The sequence below is a fragment of the Oreochromis niloticus genome, linkage group LG6 (genome assembly GCF_001858045.2).
Source record: "Oreochromis niloticus isolate F11D_XX linkage group LG6, O_niloticus_UMD_NMBU, whole genome shotgun sequence".
Taxonomy (NCBI): Eukaryota; Metazoa; Chordata; class Actinopteri; order Cichliformes; family Cichlidae; genus Oreochromis; species Oreochromis niloticus.
The window spans coordinates 36,925,203-36,939,157 of NC_031971.2; the positions used below are offsets into that span (position 1 = coordinate 36,925,203).

Consider the following 13,955-nt stretch of genomic DNA (forward strand, 5'->3'; position numbering starts at 1 on the left):
ACTGTAAATGGATGCTTTATTTGTAGAAGTGTATCGAGTATTTCGCAATAGCAGAAATCACACCTAAACAGAGACAAGCGTTGGTTGGCTGGAAGGTGAGGAGGACAGTATGTGTCTGGCCCCTCCTCAGACTCCTGCGCTGGTTATCAAACCATCAACATTTTCTTCTGCCTGAATGACAGAAATCAGGGCGAACTGTTTGTGAAGAGGATCTGGATTTGTTCAATTATGGACTCTTCTGGGGAAAAAACAGGAAATTGCACAGAGGCAGCAAAAGAGGATTTAAAGGAAGCTGCAGCGGCTTCTTGTGCTCAGAGCTCCCGAGGCTGTTGCCAGAAATGTGTCCCTCGGTTTATTCCGTCAGTTTACCGCAATGAGCTTGTGCAACTTTCCAAACTGGCGGGACCAGTGGTAAGACTGTGTGTAAATTTGAAGCTCATTTGAAGTTTGTCACACTCTCTGTCTGTTGTAGCTGATTTACTACAGAAGATGCACCATGTGTCAATAAACTGAAATTTGATTTAAATGTGGTGGTTTACTGTGTCCTATTAATAAATACATTAAATGTTATTTATGAAAGTCCTGTTTCTGAATGGCCTCCAAGACTGTAGGACTGTGCTGTGTATATCTGTTTAGTATCACAATCAATTAATTTTAAATGTTACTATGTTTTTTATGCATTATTTGGATTACATATCAAATTCCTACATCTTTTCTTTAAGCCCCCAAAACATACAGTTGATTATGTTTTTACTATTTTTACTCTTTTTCGTGCTGCTGTATCTATCTATCTAATTTAGATATTTGCTATATGTTTAACATCTTTAAGTTACTAAATGTTTTCATTACTTATTTATTTTTCCTTCAAATGTATTTCTAAATACAACACAGAGTCAGTATCTCCTCTTCTGTGCTTCAGGTCATTTCCCAGTTGATGATTTTCATGATCAGTTTTGTCAGCACGGTGTTCTGTGGTCACCTGGGGAAAACTGAACTTGCAGCTGTAGCATTATCAATTGCGGTGAGCAGACATTTCAGTGCCTTTGTTGTTAAAATGTAAATATGCATCATTTTTACCCCAGTTTATGCATGTTGTGTTTTGTTTGCAGGTAGTTAACGTCACTGGTATTTGCATTGGCACCGGTTTGTCGTTAACTTGTGATACCCTCATATCTCAGGTAGGGTCCTCACCGGAGCTTTCACTGTATTTGTGTAACCAAGACAAACACAAGCAGCACAGCTGGGTTCCCAGGTTCTCCTGGAATCCCCTTTTAAACATCTCAACACTGAGCTTTTGTGTGGAGTTATTTTTCTTTGATCAGTCATACCCTCGTTCTTTGGTGGGATTCTGTGTTTTCCAACTTTTCTCACCCGAGCGTCTGTCTACCTGTTTCACGCAGACGTATGGGAGCGGTAACTTGAAGCGTGTGGGTGTGATTCTCCAGAGGGGAGTTCTGATTCTGCTGCTGGCCTGTTTCCCTTGTTGGGCCATCCTCATCAACACTGAACCTCTCCTACTTGCTGTCAAACAGAGTCCAGAGGTCGCCAGGTGAGCCGTTATTAACCAGCAAAAACAGACGCGCGGATGTTGTGACACTGCTGAGCATGTGTCTGTCTCACCCTTAAAGAAACTCAAGTTATGCAAAATGCCAAGCACTGTTAGTTTGTGCAAAAAGTACAGTGGTCCCTCGGTATAACGCGGTTCACCTTTCGCGGACTCGCTGTTTCGCGGATCTTTTTGTTGAATTGCATGTTTTTTTGTTTTTGTTTTTTTGTTTCTACAGCACATTGTGTTCTGCGTCATGATTGGCTGTAGACCATTGTCAGTCCTACTCTGAGAAAACGTCCTACCCGTATTGTAATTTGACGGTGACTTGCGACTAAACCTAACCCTACCCCTAACCATAACCCTAAGCATAACCATAACCTTAAGAAGTATTGCGGATGGGTGAGAGAAAAAGAAGTTAATTCGGCGTTGGTGTTGTGCACATGCGGCACGTCTGCGCAGAAACATTGGGTAGGATGTTTTTTCAGGTAGGATGGATTCCCAGAACACCGTGTCTCCTGTACAGTACAGAATGCATTCAGCTTGTCGAATTTACATAAATCTTCGATCGCTAGCTGTGTGACTCTGAAGTTCTGTACTGTATGTTTGTAAGTTTTCTCCCCAACAAACACAACAATGTCGACGAAACGTTTTGCACCGTCAAAGGCACCTGCGGTAGCACCCGAAAGGCAGAGGAAGATGCTAACCATCACACAAAAAGTTGGACTTCTGGACATGCTAAAGGACGGTAGAAGTTACCGTATTTTTCAGACCATAAGGCACACCGGATTATAAAGTGCATTAGGCAAAACAAAACAGTCAGATAATTCAAACTTTACTCAACTCATTGTTCTTGCTTCCTCTACTTCCGTACCATTGATTCATTAATGTTGAATTCTCTGGCAGCTGCTCTATTCCCATGTTCTGGACCTGAAAACAGGGTTTGGTCTTTGGTTTCATTCTATAATACTGGGCTTATTTTTCTATGAAGGTTTGAACTTTGAGAGTGTTTAAACAGGAGAGAAAAGTGTGAAAATGTTCATGCCTGTCTGGGAAAAGTGTATAAAGTGTGTAGTGAGGGGTTTTACAGCCTGAAAACAACATATTTTTAGAACGTAACTCAAGATAAACGAGGGATCACTGTAATGCAGTAATCGAAAAGCACATTATACCTGCAGTGGCTCATAGATTGACCACCTGTAGCAGCAGAAACCAGCTGTTAACTCAGCGGTGGAAATGCATGGAAATGTGTGCTGGTTCTTACTGCACACATTTCTGACCTGTGAGAAATAATTCAGTAGATCCTTGTACAGGTTTACAACCCAACACTACTTAAACCACGTGCTGTCTTTGTCACATTGTTACTGTGCCTCGACTTTTGGATAAAGCTGCCAAAAACTTTTAAAAAGATAATTAACATCCCGAGACCTGAGATGCATTTTCAGTTTGTCTAAACTATTTGGGATTAGTTGGATCTGATAAGTATAATAAGGAAGCATCATCATTGGTCCCACTGGGTTTATTTTACAGCATAACACTAAAGTCACACACAGCTGTTGTTTAACACAGCATGAAACAGGAATAGGCAGAATGAAGTAAAAGAACAAGCAAAATGGTATGTAACCTTACTTTATGTGCAGTCAAATGTCACCATCATCAGTGTCACAGGCTTACTTTGTCTTTTCATTTCCACATGAAGCCTCTCCCAGCTCTATGTGAAGATCTTCATGCCTGCTCTGCCGGTGAGTTTGATAGGATTTGATGCAGATTTGGAAGGTGTTGAATATTTAAACAAAAGGCAAGTTGATATCCAGAACGGAGGGTCTTAACCACAGATCTAGTGCTATTTAAGGTCCAGAGAGCATCGCTGTAGCTCAAGAGGTAGAGAAAGTCATCTACTAATCTCAAGATTGGTAGTTTGATCCTGAGCTGCTCCAGTCTGCATGCCAAATATCATCCAGCAAAATACTAACCCCAAGTTGCTCTCCAATGAATCCATTGGAGTGTGAATGTTAGATAAAAGCACGTAACCGCTTAAGCACACTCACCTAACCCTAAATGTGATCTCGTTCCTTTTGCCCCCGTATCTATGGGTGTTGGTGCTTAAGAGGTTAAGGATCGGATGGGTGAATGAGACGTGTTGTAAAAACCACTTTGAGTGCTCTGAGAGATTAGAAAAGCACTATATAAGAATCAGTGCATTCACCATTTATCATGTTTGACTTGGTATTTGTTTCTAAGGGGATTTAAGTTTATATTGTTCAACTATACTGTCCAATCTCTAACTTTGATGCCCCCCCTCTCATTTATTCTTGGTTGAATTTTGAGGCATAAACTATCAGACAAAGTGGATGAGGGTTAATAACTTGCAGTGGAGGTGTACAAATGTATAGAATCTGTAATAAATTTTATTTCTTTAATTTATTATTAATTATTTGACATATTCATATTCACATGCTGATTAACCTAAGTTCCAATCATGTGCCCAAATTTGTTCTTCACTTCTGTCAACGAGTCTCTTATAATTTAATGTTTGCTTTCTTCAGGCTGCTTTCATGTACCAGCTGCAGGGGAGGTATCTTCAAAATCAGGTGCAGTGCTTTTGAAGCATGCATATGGTCCAACATTACTTTAATAACTGGTTGTGCATTTAAAACATTAAAATGAATATTATGTATATTTTGTGCTTTGGTGTACAGGGAATTATATGGCCTCAAGTTATAACTGGAGCAATCGGAAATGTCTTTAATGCAATAATCAACTACGTCCTCATCCATCAGCTGGATTTGGGTGTTGCGTAAGTTTTCCTTCATCATTCCTGTGACATTGTTGGTTGAATGTAACTGTCAATTCAGTCAGAGAAAACTATATGTGTTTTTAATTCTTTATCTAACTTCATGATCCAGTGAATTTAGGTGAATTACCACAGGTTTTATGGTGTGTTGGTAATTTTGCAGACCCAAAAGACTAAAACAGCTAGAAACTGCATGAAAACAAAACACAGAGCTGAATGAGGCACACGTAGACACTAAATACAGGTGGGAAACACGGCTGACGCTAATTACAAAGACGAGAATACGTTGACCTTCAAAGTAAAACAGGAAACAGACTGGGCACAGAACTAAACCTAAGAACTAGACACAGGGGCACCAGAACAAAACCTCCATTCATCCATCCATTTTCTTCCGCTTATCCGGGGCCGGGTCGCGGGGGCAGCAGCCCAAGCAGAGAAACCCAGACCTCCCTCTCCCCAGCCACCTCCTCCAGCTTATCTGGGGGAACACCAAGGCGTTCCCAGGCCAGCCGAGAGATATAATCTCTCCAGCGTGTCCTGGGTCTGCCCCAGGGCCTCCTCAGCGTAGAGCAGCAGCTCTACTCTAAGCCCCTCCCAAATGGCCGAACTTCTAATCCTATCTTTAAGGGAGAGGCCAGCCACCCTTCGGAGGAAACCCATTTCCGCCGCTTGTATTCGCGATCTCGTTCTTTCGGTCACTACCCACAGCTCATGACCATAGGTGAGGGTAGGGACGTAGATCGACCGGTAAATTGAGAGCTTCGCTTTTACACTCAGCTCTCTCTTCACCACAACAGACCGGTACAGCGTCCGCATCACTGCAGCCATTGTACCAATCCGTCTGTCGATCTCCCGCTCCCTTCTCCCATCAATCGTGAACAAGACCTCGAGATAGTTAAACTCCTCCACTTGGGGCAGGGTCTCGTCCCTGACCCGGAGTGGGCACTCCACCCTTTTCCAGCTGAGGACCATGGCCTCAGATTTGGAGGTGCTGATTCTCATTCCCACCGCTTCACACTCGGCTGCGAACCGTTCCAAGGCGAGCTGGAGCCCATCACCTGATGAAGCCAGCAGGACCACATCATCTGCGAAAAGCAGAGATGAGATCCTAAGACCACCGAAGTGAAAGCTTTCAGCCACTTGGCTACACCTAGAAATTCTGTCCATAAAAATTATGAACAGAATCGGTGACAAAGGGCAGTCCTGGCGGAGACCATCACCCACCAGGAACGAGTCCGACTTATTGCCGGCTATGCAGACCAAGCTCTTGCAACGGTCATATAAGGACTGAATGACCCGTAGCAATGGGCCAGACACCCCATACTCCCAGAGCACCCCCCACAGGACCCCCCGAGGGACACAGTTGAAGTCCACAAAACACATGTAGACCGGTTGGGCAAACTCCCATGCGCCCTCGAGTATCCTCGAGAGGATAAAGAACTGGTCCAGTGTTCCATGACCAGAACGAAAACCGCATTGTTCCTCCTGTATCCGAGGTTCGACTAACTGACGAACTCTCCACCCTATATAGACTTTCCCAGGGAGGCTGAGGAGTGTGATTCCCCTGTAGTTGGAACACACCCTCCGGTCCCCATTCTTAAAGATGGGGACCACCACCCCGGTCTGCCAGTCCAGGGGTACTGCCCCTGATTTCCATGCAACATTGCAGAGACGTGTCAACCAAGACAGCCCTACAACATCCAGAGCCTTCAGGAACTCGGGGCGGACCTCGTCCACCCCAGGGGCTCTGCCACCAAGGAGTTGTTTAACTGCCTCAGTGACCTTGCCCCCAGAGATTGGCGGGTAATCCCCTTCGTCCCCAGGCTCTGCTTCCGCCACGGAAGACATGCCAGTGGGATTGAGGAGGTCCTCGAAGTATTCCTTCCACCGCCTAATGATTTTCTTAGTCGAGGTCAGCAGCACTCCACCTGCACTATACACAGTGCAGGTAGAACACCGCTTTCCCCTCCTGAGTCCCCTAACGGTTTGCCAGAATCTCTTCAAGGCAGTCCGAAAGTCTTTTTCCATGGCCTCTGCTAGACGTTCCCAGCACACCCTCATTGTACGTTTGGGTGCGCCAGGTCTGTCCAGCGTTCTCTCTCACCACCTGATCCAACTCACCACCAGGTGGTGATCAGTTGACAGCTCAGACCCTCTCTTTACCCAAGTGTCCAAAACATGGCCTCAGGTCTGATGATACGATTACAAAATCGATTATCGACCTGTGGCCTAGACTGTCCTGGTGCCACGTGCACTTATGGACACTCTTATGTTCGAACATGGTGTTCGTTATGGCCAAACTGTGGTTTGCACAGAAGTCCAATAACAAAACACCACTCGGGTTCAGATCCGGGAGGCCGTTCCTCCCAATCACGCCCTTCCAGGTCTCACTGTCGTTACCCACCTGAGCGTTGAAGTCTCCCAGTAGGACAACAGAGTCCCCAGGAGGAGCACCCTCCAGTGCCCCACTCAGGGACTCCAAGAAGGCTGGGTACTCTGAACTGCCGCTTGGCGCATAAGCACAGACGACAGTCAGGACCTGTTCCCTGACCCGAAGGCAAAGGGAACAAACCCTCTCGTCCACTGGGAGAAACCCCAACATACCAGCAGCAAGCCGAGGGGATACCAAGATACCCACCCCAGTCCGACGCCTCTCACCAGGGGCAATTCTTTGTCTGGTCCCTGATCCGAACAACAAAACCTCAAAACTAAAATACAAAAACAGACCTCAGAACACTAGAAGTCATATACAAAGACGAAATCATAGAATAACAACAATAATACACAAAACACTAGGTCACCGATCCAGGACCGTGACATCAAGAGCTTGAGCATAGTAATATTTTTAGTGTCAAAGAACAAGTGGTTACAAGGCTCAAAAAGACAGAGAATACATAGAGAATACATGAAAGCAAGCCTGAAAACCCCAGATGTTCAGAAATCATTAAAGATACGAATGTCATGTTCAATGAATAATAATTAAACATCACTACAAGAATTAACAGAAACACCACTAAGAAGGATAAATAAAGACCACTCAGAGAAAATATAGAATGCTCACAACTAACCAATTTTAACACAACTAAACAGGACAAGAGGAAAAACAAAAAGATTAATAGAATAACAAGACTGAAGCAAACAACATCTATCTAATAAGAAATCAATATCAGGGTTCAGAAGACTATAAAACCCATAAGCACAAGGAAATACAAAGCAACACTATTGAAAAAAAATATAACATAATGTAGAACATGAATATAAATCCATCCATCCATTCACTTCCGCTTATCCTTTTCAGGGTCGCGGGGGGCGCTGGAGCCTATCCCAGCTGTCATAGGGTGAGAGGCGGGGTAAACCCTGGACAGGTCGCCAGTCTGTCGCAGGGCCAACACACAGGAACAGACAACCATTCACACTCACATTCACTCGCACATTCACACCTAGTGGCAATTTGGATTATCCAATAAACCTATCCCCAGAAATTGCTCATTTCTCAAAAACCCAAAAGGAATAATGAACTAACAGCAAATTCAAAACCCATCAATCCATCCATCCATCCATCCATTCATCCATCCATTCTCTTTCACTTGTCCTTTTACAGGGTTACAGGGGGCTGAAGACTATCTTAGGGTGTTTGAATTGTCACCTGTAAATATGGAGCACTTTAGCACTTAGTTCCTCCTACGCCAGGCGGCGCATCGGCAGCTAGTGATCTCCATCAATGTCGGTCAGCAGCGACTGCTTCAGCTTCACCCCAGGCAATATCGACAGTTCTCAGATCGTCCATGAATGTTCGACGCCATGTGGTCTTTGGTCGGCCTTGCTTTCGCTTGCCAGTGCGTGGACGTCATGTCATGGCAATCTTAGCTGGGCGATGAGGGGTAGGCGTAAAATATGGCCCGCAAAGCGGAAGCGCCTTTCTGCAACAACATCGGCTAATGGGCGGGTGCCTGCTCTTCGTAGGACCTCCTCATTTGTTATTCGGTCCCGGTAGGAAATTCTCAGGATTCGCCGCAGGCCACGTTGTTGAAGCACGTTCAGGTGTTGAATAATTGCACTTGTTGAGCGCCAGGTTTCACTAGCGTAAAGTGCAGTAGGGAAGACGATAGAGTTAAGTAGTCTGATCTTGACCCTAACATTCAGGGAGGTCGAGTTCCAAATAGGTTGGAGACGTCGCAGGACACCAACTGCCTTCCCTACTCTGGCGTCAACATCCTGATCAGAGACCCCGTCATTCGAGATGATGCTGCCAAGATATGTAAAATTCTCCATCTCTTCAGCACGTTGTTGGTTGATCATGACAGGAATGCGGGCACATGCATAGCCAACTAGGTGGCCATGGCCCTCTCACGCTGGTCTGCAGAAGCATGTGGGTCAGAGGCCACCTGGTCCCGAACTGACTTCGCCAAGCGACGTTGATCTATAAGTTCCCATGAACGGTCGGAGATCCAGCGCTCCTTGAAGCCGACCCGTCGGCGACCAATCTTCGATTCTGCTGCACCGACCACAGCCTCTTTCAGCTCATCCCAGAGTGTATCTGGGTTTTCGTTGTTATTTCCTTCCGCAGCAAGGAGCTGGAAGCGGTTTCTCAAATATGGAGCATTAATTTTTTTTTTTTTTCTTTCTTTTGATCTGTAATGTTTTTATCTTCCAGTGGATCAGCAGCAGCCAGTGCCATCTCCCAGTATTTGTTGGCATCAGTCTTATTCATTTACATGTACTTGAGAGGTCTGCATAAGGCCACATGGGCAGGTCAGTCATTTTACTTCTATGGGGATCCTGAACTTGCTGAAATGTTTTTATTTTGCTGTGTCATTCGCCTTATTTCCAATTCTGTCCAGTAATTTCACCATGTTGCATCATTCAGCTTTGTGACCTTTCATACCTGAAGTTTTCCATTATAAACACTCCAGAGTTTAATGTTTGAAAAAAATAGTCATACTCTATAACAGTGTGGGGGAGAGGTTATTCTTTAACTCTGCGGTTCCAATAAACTTCAAGACATATCTGTAATAGTTAAAATGTGTGGGATTTAAATAATGATTAATAGTAATGTCTGATTTATGCAAGTTCCTCATTAATAATTGTTGATCCGAGGCCCATAATTAAATCATAATTTAAACCAATAGTTTGAAAGATGACATATAGAGTCACCCACAGGTTGGTCCCTCGATTGTCTCCAGGAGTGGGGACCCTTTGTCCAGCTGGCTGTCCCCAGCATGCTCATGCTCTGTCTGGAGTGGTGGGTGGTTGAATTGGGAGGATTCCTGGCCGGTGTGATCAGTGAGGCCGAGTTGGGAGCTCACTCGATATCCTACGAACTGGCTGTTATAGCATACATGGTAACTCCAGTGAACCTTTTGAGTTTTGCTTGTATGCTGACTTGGCGTTACATTTTGGAATTACACATGGATTTTTCCCATAGTTTCCACTAGGAGTCTCTGGTGCTGCCAGTGTACGGGTTGGGAACGCACTTGGTGCAGGAAACATCGAGCAGGCCAAGCTGTCAAGCAAAGTCCCCATCATCTGTGCATGTAAGAACCGACACACTAAGTATTATTGTCTGTGTTAAATGAACAGAAAAAAGTAAAAATACTGCTAACTGAGCAGTAGCAGGATTAGTTTTATTTCATGCTGAGCTTCATGACATAAGAATATGAATAAGAATACATTTCATAAAATATAAATGAACTAAGGGCAGCACGGTGGCTCGGTGGTTAGCACTGTTGCCGCACAGCAAGAAGGTCCTGAGTTCAATTCCACTTTCTGTGTGGAGTTTGCATGCTCTCCCCGTGTTTGCGTGGGTTCCCTCTGGGTACTCCGGCTTCCTCCCACCGTCCAAAGACATGCAGCTTGTGGGAATAGGTTAATTGGATAATCCAAATTGTCACTAGGTGTGAATGTGTGAGTGAATGTGAGCGCCAGTCTGTCGCAGGGCTGTGTGTTGGCCCTGCGACAGACTGGCGACCTGTCCAGGGTGTACCCCGCCTCTTGCCCTATGACAGCTGGGATAGGCTCCAGCGCCCCCCACGACCCTGAAAAGGATAAGTGGAAGCGAATGAATGGAATGAATGAATGAATAAATGAACTATTCATCCATCCAGCCATCTTCCAACAGCTTATCCAATTAATGGTAGATAAATGGTGGACCCAAGGTGCCAAGTCCATCACAGGGCCAACTCAGAGATAGACAACCATTCATATTCATGTATACAGTGACATTAGAGCCATTAACTAACCCAACATACATTTCTTTGGTCTGGGAGGAAGTTTGAGTACCTCCACAACCCATACAGGGTCCATAGCTGTTCCGTCACCACAGGGGGTAGCTTTGCATGATTGATCTGGCAGTTTTATGCCGGATACCCATCCTGACACAGTCCCAAAGGGGATTTGTCTCCAGTTGAAATTGAACCAGTGACCTTTTGCTTGTAAAGCAAATGTGTAAATCACCAAATTATGGACCAGTTTCACTGGCAAATTTGTTTACCTGACCCTGGGCAAAATAGTATGTAGTTGATATGCATCAGAACACGTGTTGAATAAACTGCAATAAATTTGTGGACTATGTATACTTCATGTAATTTTGAGCCTGCATGGATTAATTAAAATTGAACCCTTTAAATCCCAGCGTATCGTATTTGATACATGCCTTTTTGTGAACATCAGCGTGACTTTTTTTCACCCCCCCAAAATGATTTAAATTGCATGAGACATTTTTAATGACGAAGTTGCAAAAATATTGCTCATATGGCGAATGTGATTCAAGTTAAAAATCATATATGCTGATTTAATTTTGATATATATTTTGTCTAAAGGTTCAACATACACTCCATTATCAAAAAAATAAAGATTTCTGGTTATTTCATGGTTCAGGTTTGAGAGTGTTAACATAAATTCAACTTGTAGCCCCATCTCTTGTTTTTGTTGTTAAACATGAATGCTGTACAATCGTTCCACTTTGGAAAAAGAAGAATAATGAAATTACAGTACATTTTTCACCACGACTATATATAAACTGTAAAGTTGGACACCTTTGTGTTCCTTGTTTTTCTGTGTTTTTCCTGTGATTTTAATATTTAAATGGTTTTTCTCATTGCAGTCATAATTGCATGCTTTGTTAGTATTATTTTTGGCGTCTCAAAGGATGTCATCGGATACATTTTCACATCAGAGCCGTAAGTATCTTTGACCTTTAACCTTGATTCCAGGAAGAGTTCCTCTCTTATTTATTGCATCTTTAATTGCATGTATTATTCAAGATAATCATTTACCCCTTTGTCCCAGAAACATGTTGCCCTTGTTATCCCATTTCAGTTAACTAAAACAAGCCTATGTGAATGCTAAAATCAAATAATTTCATTGTACATGTGTCCCATTGTATTAAAGGTCTTGTTTTCATAAAGTTTCATATGTTCGTGATGTTTGACGATATTTGTGAATGTACAGACAGATGTACTCAAGCTGAACCTGCACATTTTTTAGCGATATTTTGCAGAGGGTTTCTGATGTCATGTTGATATTTAGTTTCTTGCATCTGGCCGATGCAGTTGCGGTAAGAAATGATTTTACAGCAGTGATCGACATTTCAGGCTGATATTGTCAAATATAAAATGTGATTCAGAGAAATCTGTGTTTGTGTTTACAGGGTGTGGCTGGAGGAGTTGTCAGAGGAGTCGGAAAACAGTCGGTTGGTGCTCTGTGTAACCTGGTCGGGTACTACTTTATTGGCTTACCCACTGGTGTGTCCCTGATGTTTGCAGCCAAAATGGGGGTTGTAGGTGAGGACTGAGTGAGGGTGTCATTCCAAGTTCCTTTGTTTTCCTTCACAGCAGTGGACTGATGTGACATATTCAAGATAAGAGAAAATAAGATATGCCATACTTTATTTATCCATAATTTTATATAATAACAATTAATCTTATTATATTCATTAAATAAAACCAGACATTTTAGTAGTTTTCTAGTCGAGTATGTTATAATAATACCAGGGAGGAAAGACATCAGCAATGACTTTGGGGAAGCATTTGCTGCTGTCCATCAAGGTTTGACAGAAGAAAGTCTCTTCTGTCCAAAGTGAACATAGCAGCATGGATTACGTTTGCAATATTGCATCTGATAGATCAATGTTCTTTGGACAGACAAGAATAAAGTCGAGATGTTGGGCCATGCAAACTTCAATGCACACCATAATCACGATCCCAAGCAAAGCACCTTGCTTCTGCGTTTTTGGCTTAGTTTTTGCTAAAGATTTATCATAATACATCAGATGCTCCTATTCATCTAAAGTTGTATTTAAATAATGTTAGAACCTGGTGAGGATCAGGCGATACTGGTTGTTAACAGTTGTAACTTAACATATTAATAGACTGAACATAAACTTAACAGAAACCAGACGCTAAAATGACCCCAACTGGGCATTTCGTGGGTCCGAATAAATGAAACAGGTGCAGCCTGAAGACGATGTGAGGAACAGAAAAATAAAAAAAATGTATGTGCATCGTAAAAGTAGAATGATTTTCACTAGGATGTCTTAGACTTGTGTGAATTTAGAAGTGACACATGCACACACGACAGAAGGTTCAAGCCTGTTTATTCCAGCTGAATAACCACTGTATGTTGTGTCTTTCAGGTTACAGGTGGATTGTGACAAATGTGTGCTGCAGTCAGAAATTAGCTGTACTTCCTGCTTATCAGGAAAACCATTACAACTCCTCTTCTTCTATTTTTTCTGCTGTAGGATTTTGGACAGGCCTTACGGTTTGCGTGTTAGTGCAGTCGATCTTTTTCATCACATTTTTGTGCAGACTCGATTGGAAGAAGGCTGCTGAAGAGGTGCGCACCTGCATCTATTGACAGTTTATCACACTTTAATTCATCAAAGCATGACATTAACTGTTGTGTCTGATCAGGCCAAAGTGCGAGCAGGAGTCTGCGTCAAAGAAGAAAAAGACACGATCAAGATGGAAAATAGAGGTGAGTGGGCAAACTGGCTGAAACATTCCCGTTATTACAGTGTCTTATTAATACTTCTCTTTCTAAACCCTAGAATCTAATCACATCCAGACCCCAATCAGTACTATTGCATCCAGTGGTGAGAGCGCTGGGGTGGACCACGTATACATGGAGGTGCAAATACCAGAAGAGAGTAAAACCACCAACACCACTACAGTGGGAGATGTTCTGTCGGTGTCACAGCTGGTGTTACGGCGCGGCCTGGCGATACTCATCATGATCCTCATCCTCGCTGCTGGAATCATTACCAACACCGTCCTCACTCCGCTGCTCAAATGATGTAATGGGTTAAATGTACACTGAAAAAAATGTTTTGTTCAATTTACTCAAATTTTTTATGACAAGTGGTTGCACGAAATAAATTTGTTTGAATCCAGAAATATTTTTTAAGTACACAGAATCTAATTTAAGCGAGTAAAGCCAACACATATTTTTAAGCTACTACCCTGATTTGTAGTTCTTTTAATAACATCAATAATGAAAACTACAAAATTCTTTCAAATCTTTTATTAATACAAAATTTGTTGCAAACAGAATAAGAATCCACATCTAAGGGAAATCGCTGTAATTTGTATAATACAAATTACAAACCTTTTGCCT

The 13,955-nt window shown here is 43.0% G+C and overlaps 1 protein-coding gene across 1 annotated transcript; it reads left to right on the forward strand.

Moving 5' to 3' along the window:
- Positions 1-102: 102 nt before the first annotated feature.
- Positions 103-13,737, forward strand: LOC109194202 (multidrug and toxin extrusion protein 1). The gene is made up of 16 exons (XM_003448022.5): positions 103-411; positions 920-1,021; positions 1,110-1,178; positions 1,401-1,549; positions 3,246-3,288; positions 4,093-4,137; positions 4,246-4,343; positions 8,995-9,092; positions 9,501-9,682; positions 9,766-9,874; positions 11,443-11,518; positions 11,826-11,895; positions 11,989-12,121; positions 13,081-13,175; positions 13,253-13,316; positions 13,390-13,737. The coding sequence occupies exons 1-16, from the start codon at positions 229-231 to the stop codon at positions 13,632-13,634; spliced, it is 1,761 nt and encodes a 586-aa protein (XP_003448070.1). The 5' UTR covers positions 103-228; the 3' UTR covers positions 13,635-13,737.
- Positions 13,738-13,955: the final 218 nt, after the last annotated feature.

Bases quoted from the DNA above. Each gene is read 5' to 3' on its own strand.
- LOC109194202 (XM_003448022.5), top strand. From the start codon at position 229: ATGGACTCTTCTGGGGAAAAAACAGGAAATTGCACAGAGGCAGCAAAA. The intron at 9,093-9,500 runs GTCAGTCATTTT...AGTCACCCACAG, and splicing joins GCATAAGGCCACATGGGCAG to GTTGGTCCCTCGATTGTCTC. The intron at 13,317-13,389 runs GTGAGTGGGCAA...TCTAAACCCTAG, and splicing joins GATCAAGATGGAAAATAGAG to AATCTAATCACATCCAGACC.